The 22,627-nt window shown below is 32.0% G+C and overlaps 1 protein-coding gene across 1 annotated transcript in view; it reads left to right on the plus strand.

Moving 5' to 3' along the window:
* Positions 1-22,627, plus strand: part of LOC115886990 (nitric oxide synthase-like) — a gene marked incomplete at its 3' end in the record, with an annotated part of 232,626 nt that overhangs the window by 41,504 nt on the left and 168,495 nt on the right. The window contains exon 2 of the mRNA XM_030906318.1: positions 19,559-19,692. Coding sequence (XP_030762178.1) covers positions 19,559-19,692 — 134 coding nt within the window. The remainder of the gene's footprint in view (positions 1-19,558; positions 19,693-22,627) is intronic.

Genomic DNA, 22,627 nt, shown 5'->3' on the forward strand with positions numbered 1-22,627 from the left:
ACTGCAATGTTATTAGGCGGAAGATTAAGCTACCCTGAAACCTTGCATAAACCTCCCTACAATGAAAAAAGCAATGTTACACCTTGCTTTGCGAAGTTTTGGCAATGTTCCAGCAATAAATTTTGCTTGTTGGGTATAATATGTTGCTCTAACCTGCCCCAACCCCCTAAAAGAAAATAATTTTAAAATAGTAACTTATGTTCATCAATTTTAAACTAAATCATCAGTTAAAAGAAATAAAATGATTTTTACCATAGTTTACCAATCCTAGTTAACCTAGTTTACCTGTTTTACAACAGAATACAGTCCCAGTTAATATTCGACACCCCATAAGACATTTATATTAGTATATTTATTGATTACATCAAATATAAAGATAATTTAAAACTATAAATGTTTATATTTTTTATCTTGATAATTTTCCCAAATTAGTATGTCAGTTATAAGAGCCTGTTAAAAGATTCGTCATAAAATTAATATCTTATTTAGATATAATAAATCTTATTAATTTCCAGTCTATTATAGGATCGACATAAAAATTTTATACGCTATTCTGTTTTATATGCCTGTTAATTTAATAGTAAACTCTTTCCTTGCTTATTGTACTCCTCTCTATTGAAATCAATCTTATTAAATGAATTGTAAAATTAACCATAAAAAGGCGATATTTTTAATTAGGGATATATACAACATTCAAAAATAAAGTTCATTGGCCAAGATTAATTTTGTCTATCGGCAAAAGAAGTTTTGGTTCGGTATACAGGGTGTTTCAAAAAACATATACCATCTCTAGTGGGGAGATTTCTCACGTAAAAATAAGATTTATTTTTCATATCAGCATAGGTCCTATTCTACTTTGTTTCGTAGCTACAGGGTGTTAAAGTCTTAATAATCTTTCGTTTTAATATAATTTTTCTAGTACTTTGATTCGAATAAAATTTTGAGGATAAAAAATATTATAAGTTCTACATATTTTAATGCTAAAAAAGTGTCGATAAATTCATCAGGGACGTGCATATGGGTTATCATTGGAATATTTTTCAAAAAAAAATTAGGTATGTGCAAAACTGACTTTTTGCTTTTGATATCGTGGAAAATTAAAAGTTATCTCTTGATATTTTGTCGAATTCGGCCTCCTTGATGAAATAAACGCATTTTTATTAATCACAATTAATAAAATAAAAATAAAATTAATAAACTATATATTTTACATAATTTATTATTAAATATTATTACTATTAGTTAAACCTACAGCAATTTTAAATAAAAAAATAATGGTATCTCAGATAATTACAAAAAACCTAATTTTAAAAAGTTTTAACATCCTGTAACTCTAAAATTATGCATTTCCATACATGTTTATAGGATTTTTTTTTCATATTTTTTGCTGAAGAATCAATGAGTACTTATTTAAAACTTTTGCAAGTTAATGATATTAACATTTTTCTAAATTAAATGTTGGTGTTAGACTTAGATCAAGACAAATTAATAAAATTGCGTTTATCTCATCAAATAGGCTGAAATCGACAAAATATCAAGAGACAACTTTTAATCGGCATTAAACTGCTTATACTATTTCGCTAACGAGAGAAAAGTCAGTGGCGTACATGTTTTTTTTTTAGAAAAATATTCCAATGAAATGATTACCCATATGCACGTCCCTGGTGAATATGTCGACACTTTTTTAGCTTTAAAATATGTCGCATTTATAGTAACTTCTAACTTCAAAATTTTAATCGGAACGCTAAAAGTACTTGGAAGAAATTTATAATAAATCGAAAAAATATTAAGACTTTAGATTAACATCCTGTAGCTACGAAACAAAGCAGAATCAGTCCTATGTTGACATGAAAAATAAATCTTATTTTTATATGAGGAATCTCCCCACGAGAGATGGCACATGTTTTTTGAAACACTCTGTATATCTGCATACATTATTTAGTTACTTTTAAAATACATGCGACGGTAACATGTTGTTATGGGTTGTAAGTTAGGTTTTATGGAATTATTGTTCAAAATTTTGAAATTTATTTTGTTTTATTTTTTATAATTAAATTTAACTCCGCCATTAAAGTAGCCTTGTGTAGTGATGGGATCACTCGAGCGAAAATTCGCTCGAGTACTCGTTTATCGAAATAACCGACATCAAGCATCATGCAAGTGTCGAGCTACGAGCGACGAACGCTCGCGATCCTAGAATGAAATAAATTGAAATCTGGTTTTAATGTGACATATTCCATAAAAAGACTAAGAATTTTAGAAAAAAAAAGAATTTTCTACATATATGGCAGCTAGCAAATTTATACGACGTTCGTAATCCGTTGCGTATCTGAGTATCAAAATTTTACGGCCTACATCGACAATGCTTTGAAATAAACTAAATCAAGCAAATTACTCGTCGCTTGCCACTTGACATTCATCACCGAAAGAATATGTGATCTGCGCACGCAACTTACTGCTTGGCGTTACGAGTACAACAAGCGACAGGCGAAAAACCGTATTTTTAAATACGAGCGATATTTCGCTCGAGCGATCCCTCGATTATTGAAATCGCTTGAAACTCGAGTACTCGATTATTGAAATTAATCGGTTTTTTCCATCACTAGCTTTGTGGAGGATTAATTTGCGTTTTTTAAACAGTTTAAATATTTATGGACTATTTGACGATTACTGTATCATATAAATTTAAAATTATTTAATTTGTATTGCAAGCAAATATTATTTCCTAGATATTCTAATTTATCCAAAACATTCCAAAAAAACTTCGTATAAAAAACACAAAGAATAACAAAAGCTATTTAAAATATCTCTAAATACAACTATTCAAGAACACTTTAGCGTTTTAACAGATACGTCTATTAACCGTTGATGTTCTGTTAAATGTCGTTTTAACATGATCATTCATAGCATTAAATATTTTATTTCAATTTTTAGAAAAAAAAACACAAATTTTATATATTCTTTATGTCAAATTATCATTTATAGGCACAGCGTTGCATTTTATCGTTATTCAAAAGCTCCCAGCCCTATTCGTTTCTTCAGGATTATCGGAACATCGTCAACATGTCATCGCCACGTTTATTTCTTTCTTTACATAACATTTAGGAGAATAGGAGGGAGTGCTCCGTTCGCATAATGTCCCTATATAGATGTTAAATCATAGGTATATCTTAGTAATGAAATTTTACGAACACGGGTGTATCTGACTTGAAATGGACCATTTGACTTTCAGTGGGAAAAATGAACTTAAATATTATTATAGACACACATGCATAGGTATGTTAGAATTTAGAATATTTTTATTTTTATCGACTCAACAGCAATAAAATTTTATATAAAATTCATAGAATACATAAATAACAGGTAATACCGTAAGTTTTTAATATATCGTGTGGTGCATCGGAACACGGGACATAGGAAATCCCATGTAAATTTTAAAAAGGTTTAATATTATCTATATGATTTCATGCAAAAATTGTATAGACTGTACAACTTCTGCGTTCCAACATCATCAATATGTCGAGCTGATTGGGTGTAGTATTTGTCTAGAATGGGTCAATGTTAGTACACATAATATAAGGGAATCTTACATTAAGAATATTATCGTCATATACAATATATGAAATGTCAAAGCGATAAAAATTAACTCCTCTAATAAATATAAGATATAAAATATATATATATATCTATAGGGTGAGTTTCCTACAATGTTCTCTATGGGTATCTCGAAAACTACTAAAGATAGAGAGTCGGTTAAATGGGGAAAGAATGGCAGTTTTGTGGAGTCATAAATATGCGCCAGATTTTTGAAAAAGTTCATGGCTTAAAAAAAAATTCGGCTATTTTAAAAATTGTCCATAATTCCATTATAAGCTATTTTATAGACAAAAAGTTTTCAGATAAAAGTTGTAGATAATCACATCTTTAATTAGTTTGTGTCCTCCGTTTTTTTCTAAAGCCTGTCATTTTTGACATATGACACAAACATATCTTTTTTTTTAATGGAAACCATAGTTGGCCATGACTTCATAAAAAGAGCCATTTTTTTAAGTTTTTTAGCATATAAGCTGTAATATGTTTTCTTTGAAAAATTATTCAAATTTTTCAAAATTTTTCAAATTTTTCAATATTTTCTGTTTTTCGAAACATTTAACACCAAATATCTCTGGAACAAAAGGTGCGAATCTCAAAAACGATACCATTTTTGTAAAGTACACATTCGGCGCTACAACATATTAAGAAATAAGCAAAATCGATTTTCCAAAAATTTTCAAAAAAATTCCTCGGCACCCCCCCTGTCGATTTTGTCAAAAACCGAAATCTCTCAGATCGCAACTAAAATATGCTCGCTGATAGTTCATTTTATGTAGAATTGACTGCCGAAAACCGATTTCCGATATCTCTAACAGATTTCGAGTTATTTGAGAAAATCTACAAAAGAAATATTTTTTTCTGTTTTTCGAAACATTTAACACCAAATATCTCTGGAACAAAGGATGCGAATCTCAAAAACGATACCATTTTTGTAAAGTACACATTCGGCGCTACAACATATTAAGAAATAAGCAAAATCGATTTTCCAAAATTTTTCGAAAAAATTCCTCGGCACCCCCCTGTCAATTTTGTCAAAAACCAAAATCTCTCAGATCGCAACTAAAATATGCTCACTGATAGTTCATTTTATGTAGAATTGAATGCCGAAAACCGTTTTCCGATATCTCTAACAGATTTCGAGTTATTTGGGAAAATCTACAAAAGAAATATTTTTTTCTGTTTTTCGAAACATTTAACACCAAATATCTCTGGAACAAAAGGTGCGAATCTCAAAAACGATACCATTTTTGTAAAGTACACATTCGGCGCTACAACATATTAAGAAATAAGCAAAATCGATTTTCCAAAATTTTTCAAAAAAATTCCTCGGCACCTCAATGTCGATTTTGTCAAAAACCGAAATCTCTCAGATCGCAACTAAAATATGCTCACTGATAGTTCATTTTATGTAGAATTGAATGCCGAAAACCGCTGAGTTATACCCAATTCTTATCATTTTTAAACTATTTCACTGAGTTAGCCATGGAAACAAGTTTAATCATCTTTGCTCTCAGAAATGTGAAGCTATCACATCCAAGCTTTGTAAATTAAAATAAACAAAAATAGTAAATATGAGTTTTTCAAATGAAGAAAAGCGTGTAGGATTGATTATTGGTTCAACTTTTCTTGGCCATACATTTTTGAGGATACGTTGATCGGTGAATGTTACGTTTTTTAGAGAACGGTTTTCAAGACATGTTAGAAAAGTTAAATTTAGTTATAGCCAATTCTTATCTTCCTTGACTAATTTCACCTAGATTGCATGGTATTCTTATTCTGTTATGATTTATAACTTATAAAAAGTCAGAATATATTACTAAACGGTTCCTTATAATTTATATTACACAAACTAAAAATTAAAAAAAATAATATCACTTCATACACTTAATCTCACAGAAGGACCGGTGGACTTAATTAAATTTCTCTCGTACCGTCTACCTCTCTTAATTCATAGGTTCTTTTGTAAACATTATTATTAACCATACCGCATAAAAAAACTAAAATGGATAGGTCAGGTGATCGGAGGAGGTCCATGCAATTTGTCCACCTCTTCCTATCCCTGAGTTTGCATAATTATGGTATAAATAATTTTTACATTTCTTTCTTTATGGGGGGTTATAGTGAAAGTCATGTTGGAACCACTCTATTGATGTGCGAGTATCTACACGCTTTTCTTCATTTGAAAAATTCATATTTACAATTTTTGTTTATTTTAATTTACGAAATTGGATGTGACAGCTTCACATTTCTGAGAGCAGCGGCGATTGAACTTGTTTCCATGGCCAACTAAGTAAAATTGTTTTAAAACGATAAGAATTGGCTATAACTAAGTAATTTTTCGAAGAAAACATATTATAGCTTATATCGCTAAAAAGCTTAAAAAACGGCGCTTTTTATGAAGACATGGCCAACTATAGTTTCCATTTAAAAAAACATATGTTTGTATCATATGTCAAAAATTACAGGCTTTAGAAAAAAGCAAAGGACACAATCTCATTAAGGATGTGATTATATACAACTTTTATCTGAAAACTTTTTGTCTAAAATAGATTATAATGGAATTAGGGACAATTTTTAAAATAGCCGGAATTTGTTTTTTTTCGAAATATCTAGTCAGCTATGCACTATTTTCAAAAATCTGAAAGGCGCATATTTATGACCAATACACAAAACTGCAATTTTATCCCCATTTAACCGACTCTATATCTCCAGTAGTTTCCGAGATACCCATAGAGAACATCGTAGGAAACTCACCCTGTATATATCATTATTATTTTTCATAATCTTCATTCAATATTGTCGACTCTACAATAAATTGACACTTCGGAGGGCTCCATTTTACAGATGTAGCAGAGTAAATTGAAAGTTTGTGACGTCTTGTTTTATTCTTAATTAAGTTTGTTTTGTTCATTAAGAAAGTTAATTGAGCTTGAAAATTTAGAGCTTAAGCGTAAATTAAATATTTTTACTAAATATTGGGTCAAAAACAAATGCGCGAGGATTATCTTAAAGTGGAGGTCTTTGATCGATATAAGTATTGTCAACTTCAGAAAATTAGCAACTTTAATTTACGCTATAAAGAATAAAAAAACAAGATTAACAGGGATTGATTTTATTTAAAAACTTTTAAGGTGGCAATAAGCTGAACTATCATAAAATTAACAAACAAAAATAATTAACAAAATATTTTAACATTTTTCATAAAACGAATAATGTTAAATTCTGAATTTGCTACGCTAATCACAAAATTCTTTTACCTGCCAAAACTGACTTGGCAATTGCACGGCTACAAATTCTACTAATTAAAATAATTTATTTTTAAGTGCACTATTTAGATTTACTTAGCAATCGAAATAGTAGTTTATTCTTCTATAATTATGGAGCAGTGGGGACTGTGGCAATCAAATCATTATAATTATAATGAAAATAAAGACGTCTAATATTGATATTGTCACTATAAATATTGGTAGGTTATGATTAGATGTATGAACATCTCATACAAATTAAGCTGGAAGAAGAAATTGCTCGCAAAGGGGGATTCTCAGAAACGCAATATGGCTTTCATGGAGGAAGGCAGACTGTAGATGCTATACTTAAAGTAATGCACATAGCGGATACACATACAAGTAAGCATCGTAGACTCTGTGCAATGATCACAATAGATGTCAAAAATGCCTTTAACAACGCCTCCTGGCAACTTATATTGAATAACCTACGAAAAAGAAAAATAGATCGATGTCTAATCGATATTATATCATCGTACCTATGAGAGAGAAAAATTATAATTGAGGCCGAGAGGTTACAAAAAACTGTGATGGTAAATAGTGGTGTACCACAGGGATCAGTCTTGGGATCTATGTTCTGGAACGTACTTTATGATGATCTACTGAGGATAGAAATGCCAGATAAAACAACTCTAATCGCTTTCGCAGATGACCTGGCCATTGTTGCATGTGCAAGCGATGAAGCTGTATTGATGAACACCGTCAACTTGGCAATCCAGCGAGTTTTAAATTGGATGGAGTATAATAGACTCACCGTAGCATCAAATAAAACAGAAACAGTATTATTGGCCAAAAAAAAGAAAAATATCCCCAATGCATTTTTATATACAAGGAGCTGTAATTCATCGAAGTAATTCTTTGAAATATAGAGTGTAAAACTGGACACCAAACTGAATTTTTCGAACCATATTAATAAAACGATCACCAAGGCTGAGAAAACTGTCACCGCTTTAGCCTTACTCATGCAAAACGTGGGAAGAACTAGAACATCCAAAAGGAGAGTGCTTGCTAGTGTGGTACACTCGCAGCTGTTGTATGCTGCCCGGTATGGCATAAAGTCATTAAGAATCGAAAACATACACAAAGACTACGCAGAATACAACGTATCATGGCTATTAGAGTATGCAGCACATACAAAACGGTATCTGGAGAGGCTATAGGGGCTTTATCTGAAATAGCACCTATTGAACTGCTCATACAGGAACGGTATGATAGATACCATGGGATGGATAAGGATCTAGCGAGGAAAAAACTTCTTCAACAGTGGCAGGACAAATGGATTACCGGAACATATGGCAGATGGACATACAAGTTAATACTCGACATTCAATTATGGTTGAACAGATCATACGGAGAAGTGGATTACTTTATGAATCAAGCGTCAAGCATTGTCTGGCCATGGGTGTTTTAAAAAATATTTGTATGATCGTTGTAGGGTTGATAGTGCATCATGCACCTACTGTGGTCAGGTTGATAATGTCCAGCATACAATGTTTGCGTGCGATCGATGGCAGTGCTTTAGGGAACAATTCCGTATGTAAGCCGGTAAGGTCTTCGACTTACCCACATTTATCATATATTTAGTTGAAGGGAAAGAACAATTGACGCTAATATATCGGATAGTCCGAAATATCATAAATTGTAAATTGAGCGAAGAGAGACAAACAGCATGATTAAGATAAATCTAGACACCCTTTGCACTGAAGCAATGCGAGGGCGGATTCCAGTGTAAAATGGTAGTTGGAGGAGGGTTTTTTAGCCGGTAGGAATCCGGCACTACCCAACTTTGGGTGTCTTATGCAAAAAATTTTCCCTCCTCAACGCAAAAAAAGGTTATGATTAGATATCAATTTACAACAAAGTTGTTGAATAGGTGCTCCCAAGACTTTAAAATAGCTGACTTGGTTTCACATGTGATTTCAGGACTTTTTGTAATGAAAGAACTGCATTGCGAGATTTTCCATTTTTAAAGATTAACCATTTATTTTGTTTGGGAAAACGATTAAAGTGTTTACAATTTACAATATACTAATTGTGTAAATCAAGTTTGCGATAATAATCTAACCAAACCAAACTAAAATATGGAATATTATGTTAGGAGCACAAATGATATTTGACACTAAGCTTCATAAATTTTAAAATAATTAACGATTCCGGTTTATTTTTGATTGATGCCCTCCAACCGATAAACGAAGCACTTTTGTATTGCAGAGGTAAATGTATAGATATGTACTGTATAGAGGTAAATTGTGTGCAATTAACTTATTTTGATTCAAAAAATACGTAGCTCCTCCATGTCTACGGAATATCGGAACTCTCTGTATATTTTGTATGTACTCTTTGAAAAAAAATCTCAACAATTTTTTCTGAAAAAATATGCAATGTAGCCGTATTTTACTGGAGTCAAAAATGTACGTAATGTGTGTAATAAGTACTAGAAAGGCCATTTTTACAGCAAAAATATCAGTCGTTGGTGGAGCTGGAAAATATTTCTACTAAAATTTATGTAGGGGAAGGAATAGTTTCCACTCTTCCCGTACTTTTTGCTGTTTTATTAAAGTCAAATGCTAAAGCACTTAACAACACATACAGGGTGCTACAAATTCGAGGTACGAGCATTGGTATCTCGGAAACCATAATAGATACAAAGATGGTTAAATTGGGACAAAGTTGCGCCTTGGGATGTTTGCCAACATGCTATCAAACAAGATTTAAAAATTTCAAGGATTGCTGAGTTTTTTTAGAAAAACGGATCTTTTTGAAAATCAATTTTATTTTTTCCTGTCGCTACTTTTTAGAAAATCAAAAAACCAATTGAACATTTTCATAGCCACTTTATCAGGGCTACCTGACAGTATTTTTACATTTTCAGATTATCTGATAATTTGTGAGATATATGCCAACTTAATTTTTTAAACACGGACCTGCATTTTTTATTTGAGGTTTTGAAAGAATTCGGTCTTCTGAGTACAACGATATGCCACACATTATATTTATGTTGTTTTAGATACTTTAACAACAACAAAACTGTTTAATTTTTACTTAAAATAATTTCAAGCCCGACTCTGGATTTTTAAATTATTTAACCTGACTATATTCATCGCAAGAAAATCAAACCAATTGAAAGATTTAAATAAATAATATCCAGGTCAGCAATTTCAAATATATTATTTTTAACTTTTTTGTGAATTTGAAATCTCAATGTATGATCTAATAATATGCATAATTAATCCTAGTTATTATAAATATATCAACTTCTACAAACAAATTTCTAATGCTCTACATGTTCGAAAGGGTTTATTTATTTAATACCACCCTCCCTACTGCACACATTTATTTTTCGTTCAATTTTATGTATAGCCCTTTCAACAGATCTTATACTTCCGAATGCATTATTTTCGATTGTACTCTTTGTTGTAAACGTTGAGGTATATTGATTTCACTTTTACAAATGACGTCAACACACAGGTTCAGGAACCTCGCTGGCCATTATGCTGCTCCACCATTCCCAATCCATCTTCCAAGGAAATGATTTAATTGTTTATATTATATTTATATTATTTATTTTATATTATTTTTTAATATTTTATTGTATGTATTTGATTTTCCGTATTCAGTGATTTATCTCACGTCATTGTTCAGTTTTAAAACTCCTCAATATTGTAACAATGCATATATTAAATATTTAAAAAAATAGAGCCGGACTTCAAATTAGTTTAAATTTAGATTTTTTTTATGCGGTATAGTTAACAACAAGGTTTACAAAAGAACTTATGAATTGAGAGAAGCACTCGAAGAGGCGAAACAGGAGTAGTTTAATTAAGTCGACCGGTCGTTCTGTGAGGATAGCTAGAAATTCAGTTTTAAAAAGATGCATTTATGTACTCAAAACAATTGCGTTTTAACAAAGTTTTAATTTCTGTAATGCAAATTGTAAAGAGCCGTTTGATAATATATTTTGTCTTTTTATAAGTTATAAATCAAAACAAAATTAGAACACTATTGAAAACCGTTCTCTAAAAAACGTAAGTAACTTTCACCGGTCAACGTATCCTCGAAACTGTATGGCCAAGAAAATTTGAACCAATAATCCCACACGCTTTTCTTCATTTGAAAAATTTTTGTTTATTTTAATTTACAAAGATCGGATGTGACAATTTCACATTTCTGAGAGCAACGACTATTCAACTTGTTTCCATGGATAACTAAGTGAAATTAATCAAGAAAGATAGGAATTGGTTATAACTCTGTAATTTTGTGAAAGAAACATATTAAGCTTATATCGCTGAAAAGCTTAAAAAATGGCGCTTTTTAAGAAGTCATGGCCACCTATGGTTTCCATTTAAAAAAACATATGTTTGTGTCATAAGTCAAAAATGACAAGCTTTAGAGAACACAAACTCATTAGGAATGTGATTATCTACAACTTTTATCTGAACACTTTTTGTCTAAAATAGATTAAAATGGGATTAGGGACAATTTCTAAAATAGCCAAAATTTTAAGCCATGAACTTTTTCAAAAATCTGAAAAGCGCATTTTTATGACCCCACAAAACTGCAATTCTTTCCCCATTTAACCGACTCTCTATCTCCACTAGTTTCCGAGATGCCCATAGAGAACATCGTAGGAAACTCACCCTGTATAATAGTAATAACTTTTTTTGCTCTTGCTTAAACAATCATTTTATTTACGTGAAATATAATTTTTAATGAGAAAAAGTTAATTAAGTAATAGTTATAAACAGACGTGAATAATTTATTTGCAAATTAAGTAATGATCTATAGGCCATAAAATTACTTTAGTATAATATCGTTTAAGTTGTAACCACCGTAACATTAGGTAGGTATGTACTTATTTCTCTATTCGCTTTTTATTCAACTCGTGTATTATTCTTTAAAAATAACTATAACTTTTTCGCTATTTGAACTATCCTTGTTATCCATTAGTGTTATTCTAGCTATTTATATCGATATTCTATCATTATATGCGTTGGCTATTCTTAATTTGATCTATATTTAATGGAAATATTTATATCAATTACTAACAAATGATATAATACCGGGTGCGTCTCAAAAGCGGCTCACCTCTATAACTTTATATTATAATTTCCTCTTTCACCGGAAATGACTACAACTTTTGATTTTTAAATGACACCCTCGGTATTTTTTACTTTATTCAATAAAAATAACACTCTGAATAGAATGACATGTCATATGTCAACTTTTGACATTTCGTATATGACTTATTTGAAATTATAACTTGCGGTTCGTAACGAAAATTTGACTCGAAATCGAAATACCAAGTGTGTGGTATCAAATTATTTGTAAAAAAATGCTTTTTCGAAATTCGCCAATGAGCCACCCTCGTTCCATTTGAAAAAATTGAGATATGATTAAAAATACGATTTGTGCATTTTTTAACTGGTGAAGACAAGACACTAAAAAGGTCAGACGATCAAATCTATTTTCCGAAGTTCCTTGATTGAGAATTAGTGTTTTTAACATAGCCATGGCACTCTAGATTGAATTTTAAACTACGATTTTTTATTAAGCGAGAATTGACATATGATATTTCATTCCATTCAAAATACAGTGAAACAGGAAGTGACCAAAAACAGTTGAATACGTCAGTCAATCCTAATTTATGTCATATACTAACATACCAAATCTCGTTTTTGTATCTGAAAAAATTAAAAAGTTATAGGAGTGAGCCACTTTTGAGAGGCACCCGGTAATATAAAAGTTTGATCGACATAAATTATTAACCTGTTTTATTCCAAAAGCTGCTTTGATGCATCTTTTCTATCTAGTGTATAGGGTAGTGAACGATGGTAAAATATATTATTTCGTTTTTCGTTTGTCGAATTATTAAATTTTTTGAATTATCAAAAAATGTTAAATAGAATAGTTATACTCGTAAGTAAGGTTAAGATGCTTATACATTGTTTTACAAAAATATCTTTCAAAAATAATTAATTTTTATGATTCTCCGACTATCAATTTATTGTAAAAATATCGGTAAAAATATTTTGAAAAACTCTGCTATATACCTAGTTCATGACTTTGCGGATACACAAAAATTTCGATATTAGTTTTGAATATTAGTAAATAAAAAGACATATTTATTAGTATATTTATTAGTTAAGCTTCATTCCGAGCCTCGCAATTAGTGGAATAAATTAGTGGTTTCAATTAGCGTAGAAATTTGTTCCTCTACTTTCAATATAAGCATTCAGAACGTCAAAAATAGTGGTACTTATTTTCTGTTAATAGAAAAAGTCATCAAACTTTTAATTTTTTCACTAATTATACTTCAACGTTTGCGGGGAATGTCATTTTGGCATTTGGATTATTATCCGTGAAGAGAAATTGTGGTTATAAATCAAAAGTTTATTGTTTTTGTTAAATATAAGACTTTCTCTATGGATACCACTGACTACAGCAAGCTGTTGCTAGGATATTATATTAATTTTAATTGTGTTTTTTAGACATTGTAAATGATCATAAACTAAAAATTATATTTAAAAAAAAATGCCACATAACATAGTTTTTGAGAAATATTTTTTTAGAGAATTTATTTTTCCAAAGCAGACTTACAAAATATTCAGGTTCTAATATTCCGTGGACATAGAATAACCACATGTATTTTGAATCAAAATAAGTTAATTGTACATAATTTACCTTTATACAAAACCGCTTCGTTTGTCTATTAGAGGGTATATCAATCAAAAATAAGCCCAAACGTTAATTAGTTTAAAATTTATGAATTTATTAAGCGTTTTATGAAGCTTATTGTCAAATATAATTTGTAATATAAACATGAAATTCCATATTTTTGCCATCTAGATTATTAGAGCATAATAGTGTCGCGACCTAGCTGGGGGGTTGTTTGCTAGGGTCGCTATACCAGGTTCTCTCTCAATCAAAACAACCATTGGATAAAATATGCATTTATTTAATAAAAAGTTTACAGTGTATAACAATTTTGGGGAATGCCAAGACTTAACGGTTTACTTAAAGAAGTACTTACAGGAACATCTTCACTCTGCGCTGTCTTCTACTAACGGACTGATAACGCGAATTACTGACCGTAATAATGCGACTCACATCAACGGACTCACCTCGACTCTCTTCAGCATACGTTTTTATATTTTCTATCCCTCGTGGTCATCGCCTGTTACGTCGTTCAATCTGTTTTCATCTAATTACATTCACCCGGCTATGACCATGAGGAAATCGAACTTTGGTAGCCTGCGTTTGATTATCGACCCGAGATCGTTGTATTTTAATTGTTTAATTATTAATGTTATTTAAAAACATATCTGGGTCGATGTCATGCAGGTAATCGATCTCTTGGGCCTATATCAAATTGTTTTTTCCCAACTTGATCTAAACCCAAGTTCACATCTATTTAAGTCTTGGCAATAGCTTCATATGTCACAAAACATATTTTGGAAGTCAGCTTTGGAAAAATATTTTTTTTCCTCAAAAAGTATGCGCGGTGGAGTTTTTTACAAGAGACAAAAAATCTAGTAAATAATAGAAGGTCCATTTTACGAAAAAAAAAATCGGTCGTAGGTTGAGTTGGAAAATATAGGTACTAAAATTTATGTAGGAATGGGGTAGTTTCCATCCTTCCCGTACCTTTTCTTGAACATAAACCAAAACAAAACAACAAAAAAGAACAAAATCTGATTCAAATCAGAATAGTGGTTCTTAAAATACCTGAAGAAATGTGTATATTTTTTTAAAGTTTGATGACCTCTAACGGACAAACGAAGCACTATTGTATAGAGGTAAATTGTGTCGAATGAACTTATTTTCATTCTAAAAATACGCAGTAATGTCCACGGAATATTAAAACACCCTGTATATGTAAACAATATTGCAGTTGAGCAGTAAAAGGCTAATTTAATCCTAATTATAAAAATTAATTAAAATTATTAAGTCTAATGGCATCTCGAAAGGTACTCTAATAATATATACCTACTAACCAATAAAAAAATTTGTGCAACCCCGACTTTTTTAATATTTTTATTTCCTTCGGATGAATACAATTCTTTTTTCCTTTTAATTTTTTTGTATCTTGCCTTATTTTCGAGATAAAAATACAAACTAATTTTTTGTCTGTAATTATAATTTCATAATGACAATAAAAGTACATGGCCCATATAGAATAATAAAAATAATTTTAATAATTAAAACATTTTTATAGCTGGCATTAAATTTTATAATAGTTTTCAAGACGAGATAGACTATTGAAGTTGAAAAAATAAAAAAAACCACAGTCCAGTTTTTAATAGTTTGGGAGTTTTAATTTATTATTGTGTTGGCCCTAGGGCACGCAATAGAACGGTTTTAACTATATATTTTGAAAATGAATCGAGATAGGAAACAAAGATAAAAAGGTAATACTTAAAGTTTTATTTTTGGTTTCTAATCCGAATAAAAATACGAGAAAAAATAGTTTAAAAGTTTGGCATTCTGTTTAAAGAAAACGAAGCATTTTTGGACCTATGTTTATACAGGGTGAATCTTAAATAAGTGCAAATATTGTTAGGGAGTATATTTCGACCCCATAAAACACGTCTATGAGCACAGATAACACATAATCCTATGAGTTTTTTTCGCGAAAATTTTTCTTTGAAAATTTGGAAATTTTTGAAAAACTTTTTGGATTTTTTTTTATTTTTTAATTAAAACACATAATACAGGGTCGCTGATATGTATGGAAACGGTCGATTATTGGACAAAGTACACGAGGTCCCGCAAAAAGTTAAATACAGAAGTTATAGGATTTAATTGCCTAACATCTTGTACTAAATTTAAGTATACAGGGTCGGTCATTAAGTCGTGGCACCTCAAAGATTATTTTTGATTATTTTTAGCCGACCATACCAATAGTCAGGTACGGTAGGCTATTAAGATCGGTAAAAAAAAAGTTTTTTTTTAATTTCACTCAAAATGAGTTATTACTAAATAATTTCATGGTGTCTGTCTGTCCGTCTGTAACACGATAATTCAAAAACCGCTAAACCGATTTTAACCAAATTTGGCACAAAAATACTGTGGCACCCGAGAATCTGGCCATTAGTTTTTGGTGGGGGTGGGGGGTTGGTAAGGGAGTATGGGAGGGGGTTAAACATTTTAAAAAATCGTAACTCCAAAATTACAGTAACTAGCGAAACGCGATTTTCAATTTAAGATTAGGAATAATATTTGCAACAAAATTTGTAATAACATCAAAATCAGTCAAAGTCGCAGTTTTTGAGATAAAAAAAAATTGGAAAAATTCCTTTACTTTGAAACTAAAAGAACTGCCTACCAACTTTTTATTAACATATTTTAGTATGGGCGGCTCGAGGGGCGGCTATACGTGCTTCCCGGCGCCATTTTTTTTAATTTCCAGACTTGATATTATCTAATTTTATACATCTATAAATGCTAACTTGAAAACTAATGTGAAATATTATAAAGTATCACCGTTTCCGCAGAATGACATTATTAAATGAAACCGAATACATCGAATTTAATTAAATCGATTTGCTTAAGTGATATTTTCAAAAGCCAATAACTCCGAAATTGTTGGTTTAAGGTACATTGTGTGTATTTCGATTTTTGCTTAGAATTGAAGGCAGAATTGAATTATGCAATAATATACAGGGAGTTCCAGTTAAAAAAGAAATTTTGATATACCACGACTTTATACCCGACCCTGTATACTTAAATTTATAACTCGCCAATAGACATTTAAAAACCCTGTAACTTTTATATTCAACTTTTTGCGGTACCTCGTATATTTTACCCATTAATCGAACGTTTCCATACATAACAGCGACCCTGTATAACAACATAGGTAGTAGATTAAATTTACATGAAAAAAAAAACAGAAAAAATACAGTGGTTCTCAAAATTTAAGCAAAAAATATCAGTTTTTTTATATTTTTAAAGTAAAATAACTTTATTACGTTATTTTGAACTTATTTGAAAAACAGTGAAGAGAAAATATGTTTGTTTTATCGAGATCTGCAAGCCCTGAAAAAATATTTGCACTTATTTAAAACTCACCCTGTATAAGCTTTTTGCCTTAAAATCAATGATTCAGAAAATTCACCCACTTAATTATGGCTACGTACCTAAATAATACTCTGTGTATTTTAAAACATATTATACGAAATTATTTTTGTTGTTTAATTTATTTCATTTTGTGTTATTCTGCTGCTAGAACTTCCTACTGTAAATTCTAATGTGATAAATTAAAAAGAAACAATTTTCAACGATAAATGTAGAACTTGTTTCTCACTTTCTCGGGATAATTTTTCCCAGCCGGAAAGATAAAATGCCTGCCTCATTTTCAGAATAGCTTCTCACGTCAAACTTTAAAGAAGATGTAGCGCACTTTTAAATCGTTTCAATGTTTCTCTTAAATGAAGTAAATTGACCGGAAAAGGTATATTAATTGCGTATATTTACTATTTTTTTTACTTTGATTTACTATTAATGTTTTTTTGAAAAAACTAACCCCCCATAAAGTACAGACATTATTAAAAATATTATTTAGTTCGTAAAATATTCTATTTTCTCTTGACGCTTTAGATATTTCGTAAAACATTTCTTTAACCTACCGTTACCCCAATTAATTTTTGATAAGAAACATTTACAAAATAATAATTTGGATGTCATATTAGTACCTACTATGTAAAACATAGCCATTTATTAAAATTTTAAAGATGAAAAAAAAATGTAACTAAATATTAATGGCCTGATTTCGATCCAAAAACTGCTTTGGCCTCATTTAAACACTTTTTGATGAATTTTACATATCCATATGGCGTCCTTGGAGAAACTAACTTTGATTTTTTTCTATCATGATTTCTAAGATATAAAGAACACCTTCCTTTGCAAATTTTGAACCTTTTTTCACACACAGAAAAAAACAATGTCTTAGATTGAGTATACTAATATCTTCAAACTGATTTGCTTGAATTTAGAGTGCATATTTCATTTTAAGCAAAAATGATACAATTAAAAATATTCGTAAATTTAAACGCATTTTCTCAAGAAATATCTTTATTTGAAGTTAACAATTTTAGTTTGATAAATTTATAAGTTTCCATTTACTACTACTACTGCCATTACTCGCTGACGAGTATTTGACACGCATCAGAAGATGGTTACGCAAGGCGTTTCCTGTCATGAGCTTTTCTGTGACTGAAAAGTCCGATACGTGATGTTATCTCTCTTCCACACTCTGGACATTCAAAAATCTCATTACTTTTTTGCCTCTTTACTTTTGTTGACTGAAAAAATTAACTTACTTAAAAAAATTACTTTTGTTGACTGAAAAACTGAATTTACAATTCCCCTCCATTGCGTTCTATTGTGCGCTGCTTCCTCCCACTTATGCTGCATACTTATCCCCTTTAAGTTTTCATGAAAAACATCCTTGTATCTTTTGAGTTGTCCACCCGGTTTCCTCTTACCCTCTACAAGTTCACCGTAAAGAAGAGATTTCGGTAGGCGGTTTTCTTTCATCCTGCATACGTGGCCAGCCCATCTTAAGCGAGATGTAGTAATCATGACTTCAGCGCTTTCACAGCTTGCTTTTTGAAGGACTGATACGTTTGAGACATGGTGGTTACCATTTGATTCTTAACAGTTGTCTAAAGGTGCGTATTCATTATCCGCACGAACGAACGAACGAACGAACGAACGTACGCTAGTGGTATGGACGGGGACCGCACGATAGAACCGCACGAGAAGACCGCACGCATTTCTTCATTCGCGCGCCAGTTCAAATCGTCAAGATATTGTTGATTTTCCGGGGGGTGCACATGATTTTAGTTTTATCGATGTTCAGTTTATGGCCCAAAGTCTCGTATGCCCACGTATATGTGTTCATCATTTCCTGTAATTGCTGTAACGTATTTGCAACTAGAGCGCAGTCATCAGCGTATTGGAGTTCTGTGATGAATTTTATACGTGTTTTTGCCTTGAGTCTTTTTATGAATGAACAGACCGCTGTCATACCTGTATCTAACACTCATTCCTCTTTCTTGCAGTTTGCTGTCCATTATAATGGAGAGCGCTGCCATGAATATCTTGAATAGGAGAGGAGCTAGGACACACATTCCTGCCTAACTCCTATATTTGTCAGAGTTTCCATTTAAAAATTCTATTACTCCCGATTAGAGGAGGCAATTTTTATTTTTATATTAACTTAATTTTGAAATAAAATTATTGGAATCTTAATATTAAATAATGATTTACTCAATTTGAAACTATAATTATTTTTGGTTTAAAACAGTTGTATGTTAATTCCAATGAAATGCAGTTCTTAATATGAGAATTCTTAAAATGACTTTTTTATATTCTCAATCGCGTCACAAAAAAATATAATTTTGCGACGTTTAAAAAAATATCCAAAACTAGCTGATATCCACGACGTTGTGTGCGCTTTAATTTCCAGCGATTTAATGGATAAACATTAGAATTTTCCGAAATTTCTCTAACTGTCAAAGTCCGTTCTGACTTGATTATAAAACTGTTTTTTTATTATACGATACATTAAATACATTACTGTTGTAATTGTAATTTGAAAAATAATACAGGTGTGATATTTAAAATAAATAAATTGAAAATCATTTAAATTACAACTGACTGTTCTTTTGTCTTTTCAGCCGGCACCATGCTCAAGCCAAGTATGTCTGGGAAGTATTATGGCGCAACAAGGAAAAACCGAAATAAGGACCCCAGACGAAGTGTTACAACAAGCTGAAGATTTCTTGAAACAGTATTTTACATCGATAAGAAGGTATGTATATTTAATTTGGTATGAAGTATATAGCCGAGAATATGTGTCTGCTCAATAAGCATCTCACGATAAAAGACTTTTGACTCCGTTTATCCAGGTGACTTTCATATATGGCAAAGGAACAATTTCGTTTCAAACAGATAAAATAAATGTTTAATACCCTTTCGAATTTAATATGAGATCAGAGTTATCAAATATTTAGATGAGTAATATGAAAAGTGTAACTATACTGGTTGTATTGTTTATTATAATAGACATATCCTGTTAGCTATATATTTTTGACCATAAGGAGACAATTTAATTATTTGACATATACATACCGGGTGTTGCATCGTCGGACGGGACATAGGAAATCCCATGTAAATTTTAATGGGGTCAATTATTGACTTCCCTAATTATTTTAGAGAATAATTCTATTTACGTTTATTGAAGAGCACTAAAACCCACATTCAAAAGAATAACTTTAGATATTTTTGATTAGCTCGTTTGCGAGTTATCGCCGATTTCTTTTTAAATATTTCTCGTTTTTTATGGCCCTGTATTTACTTATGAACACCAGTCAAGGTAAAAGATAACTGTCAAATGAAGTTGTCATTTCAGAAATTTACCTATTTAGTGCTTTATTATTATTGAAAACTCATTCCTACATCGGAAATCTTAAAGATGTATTTATAAATACAAATTAATATGTATTAAAGTAAAATAGAGTAATCAATTACAAGGTTAATTATAGTAGTGTTACGGATTCCGTGGGTCCACTATTTAAACTCACGATAAAATACTTAACGAATTTATTTGTTTCACTCTGTACACAACTTATACTATTTACAACACAACTTATGCAACTACTATTACTCTAAAGGTATTTCGCGGTATTTTCAAACTTCAGACTTAGACTTCAAACTTTAAACTTTTAACTTGTCCAACTGTCAAAGCGCGGGCCTTATATACCCCCTGGCGGTTGTTTCTAGATTTTTCTAAAGAATTCTATAATTTTCTTTACTTTCTGGCGAATGCGTCAGGTTCCTCAATGCGATTTTTAGCAGTATGCAGTTATGCAACCAGTAATACACCTTGACATTGCCCCCTTCTCAAATTTGATCGTCCCGATCAAGGTTTCCTGTCTGGTATCTCTTCAATCGATCCAGATGAACTACTTTCATCTTACTTCTAGGGCTGCGTTGAATCCGGTACACAACATCATTTATCCTCTTGATGACTGTATAAGGACCTTCCCATGCTGGAGTTAACTTTGGGGACCTCCCTTTCTTGCGCTGTGGGTTATATAACCATACCATATCGTCCTGTTGAAATCCCGTAGAATTAGCTCTGAGGTCGTAACGAGCTTTCATCCGGTCACTGGCTAGCGTAATCTTACTTCTCACGGCCTTATGAATTCCCAATAACCTTTCCTTCAGTTCATCCGCGTAGTCCTCTACGTTCGTGGTGCTGTCGTCTGGTGATCCGAACACCAAGTCACAAGGCAACCGTAATTCTCGACCAAATAAAATCTTCGATGGTGAAAGTCCGGTGGTGTTGTGAACTGCACTTCTATATGCCATTAGGAATAGTGGTATATGCTGATCCCAATCTCTTTGATGTTCATCCACCATTTTCGAGAGATGTTCTTCAATGGTCTTATTGAATCTCTCGACCATCCCATCAGACTGCGGATGTAAAGCTGTTGTCCTAGTCTTGTGAATACCAAGCAGATCACACATCTTCTGGAACAGTCTTGACTCGAAGTTCCTTCCTTGGTCAGTGTGAAGCTCTAAAGGAATTCCAAATCTACTGAAGACATTATGACTAATACTTCAGCTACAGTCGATGCTTCTTGGTTTGGAATGGCAAAAACTTCTGGCCATTTACTGAAATAATCCATCGCCACTAAAACGTACTTGTTGCCCTTGTGCGTTTCAGGGAATGGGCCTGCAATGTCAACAGCGATTCTTTCGAATGGCAGTCCAACGTTATATTGTTTCATTTTTCCCCTAGATCGAGTGCTTGGTCCTTGGCTGGCTGCACAAATTTTACATTGTCGACACCATTTCTTGACATCTTCGCAATAATCCACCCAGTAAAAGCGATCTCTCAGCTTGCTCAAGGTCTTGTTTACCCCAAGATGGGCTCCAGTTTTACCACCGTGAATTTCTTCCAATACCTGGGTAACTTTCTTCCTTGGTACCAGTAACTGAGTTGTTACTGTGCTGCCATCCGCACTTTCCCATGTGCGCTTTAACAATCCATTCTCAATAACCAGTGAATTCCACTGAGCCCAGAGAGCTTTGAAAACGAGCCCTCTGTCCGCAATATCCTGCCACGGTGGTCTCTCGCCGTTACCTTCCTTGAGCCGTAGTATTGCTCCGATGTCTGGATCTTCCATTTGATCTTTCCTCAATTGTGTCGTCGTCCACTGTTCATCGGTTCCAAGTTTAAAACTCCTTATCATGACAGTGCCTTCACGTTGTTCCGTTTTACAGCAGTGCTTACAATCGGTTTGACAGGGTCTTCTGGATAAACCGTCTGCGTTACCATGCATTTTTCCAGCACGATGTTGGATGGTAAAGTGATACTGTTGGAGCTTCTCGAGCCATCGTGCTATTTGACCTTCAGGTTGTTTCATCTCCATAAGCCACTTGAGAGCCGCATGATCTGTCCTAATTAAAAATTCTTGGCCGTACAGATATTTATGAAAATGATCAACTGCCTTCACAATTGCTAGCAGCTCCTTCCGGGTAACGCAGTAATTCCTTTCTGGTTTGGATAGAACTCGACTGTAATATTCTATCACTCGTTCTTCGCCATCTTGCACTTGTGATAGCACTGCACCTATGCCGATATTGCTGGCGTCGGTATCCAGGATATACCTCCCTTGTTGTTGCGGGTAGGCTAGAATAGGACTTGAACATAAAGCCGCCTTAATCTTCCAAAGGCT

Source organism: Sitophilus oryzae, unplaced genomic scaffold (assembly GCF_002938485.1).
Source record: "Sitophilus oryzae breed Bouriz unplaced genomic scaffold, Soryzae_2.0 scaffold_54_pilon_pilon, whole genome shotgun sequence".
Classification (NCBI taxonomy): domain Eukaryota; kingdom Metazoa; phylum Arthropoda; class Insecta; order Coleoptera; family Curculionidae; genus Sitophilus; species Sitophilus oryzae.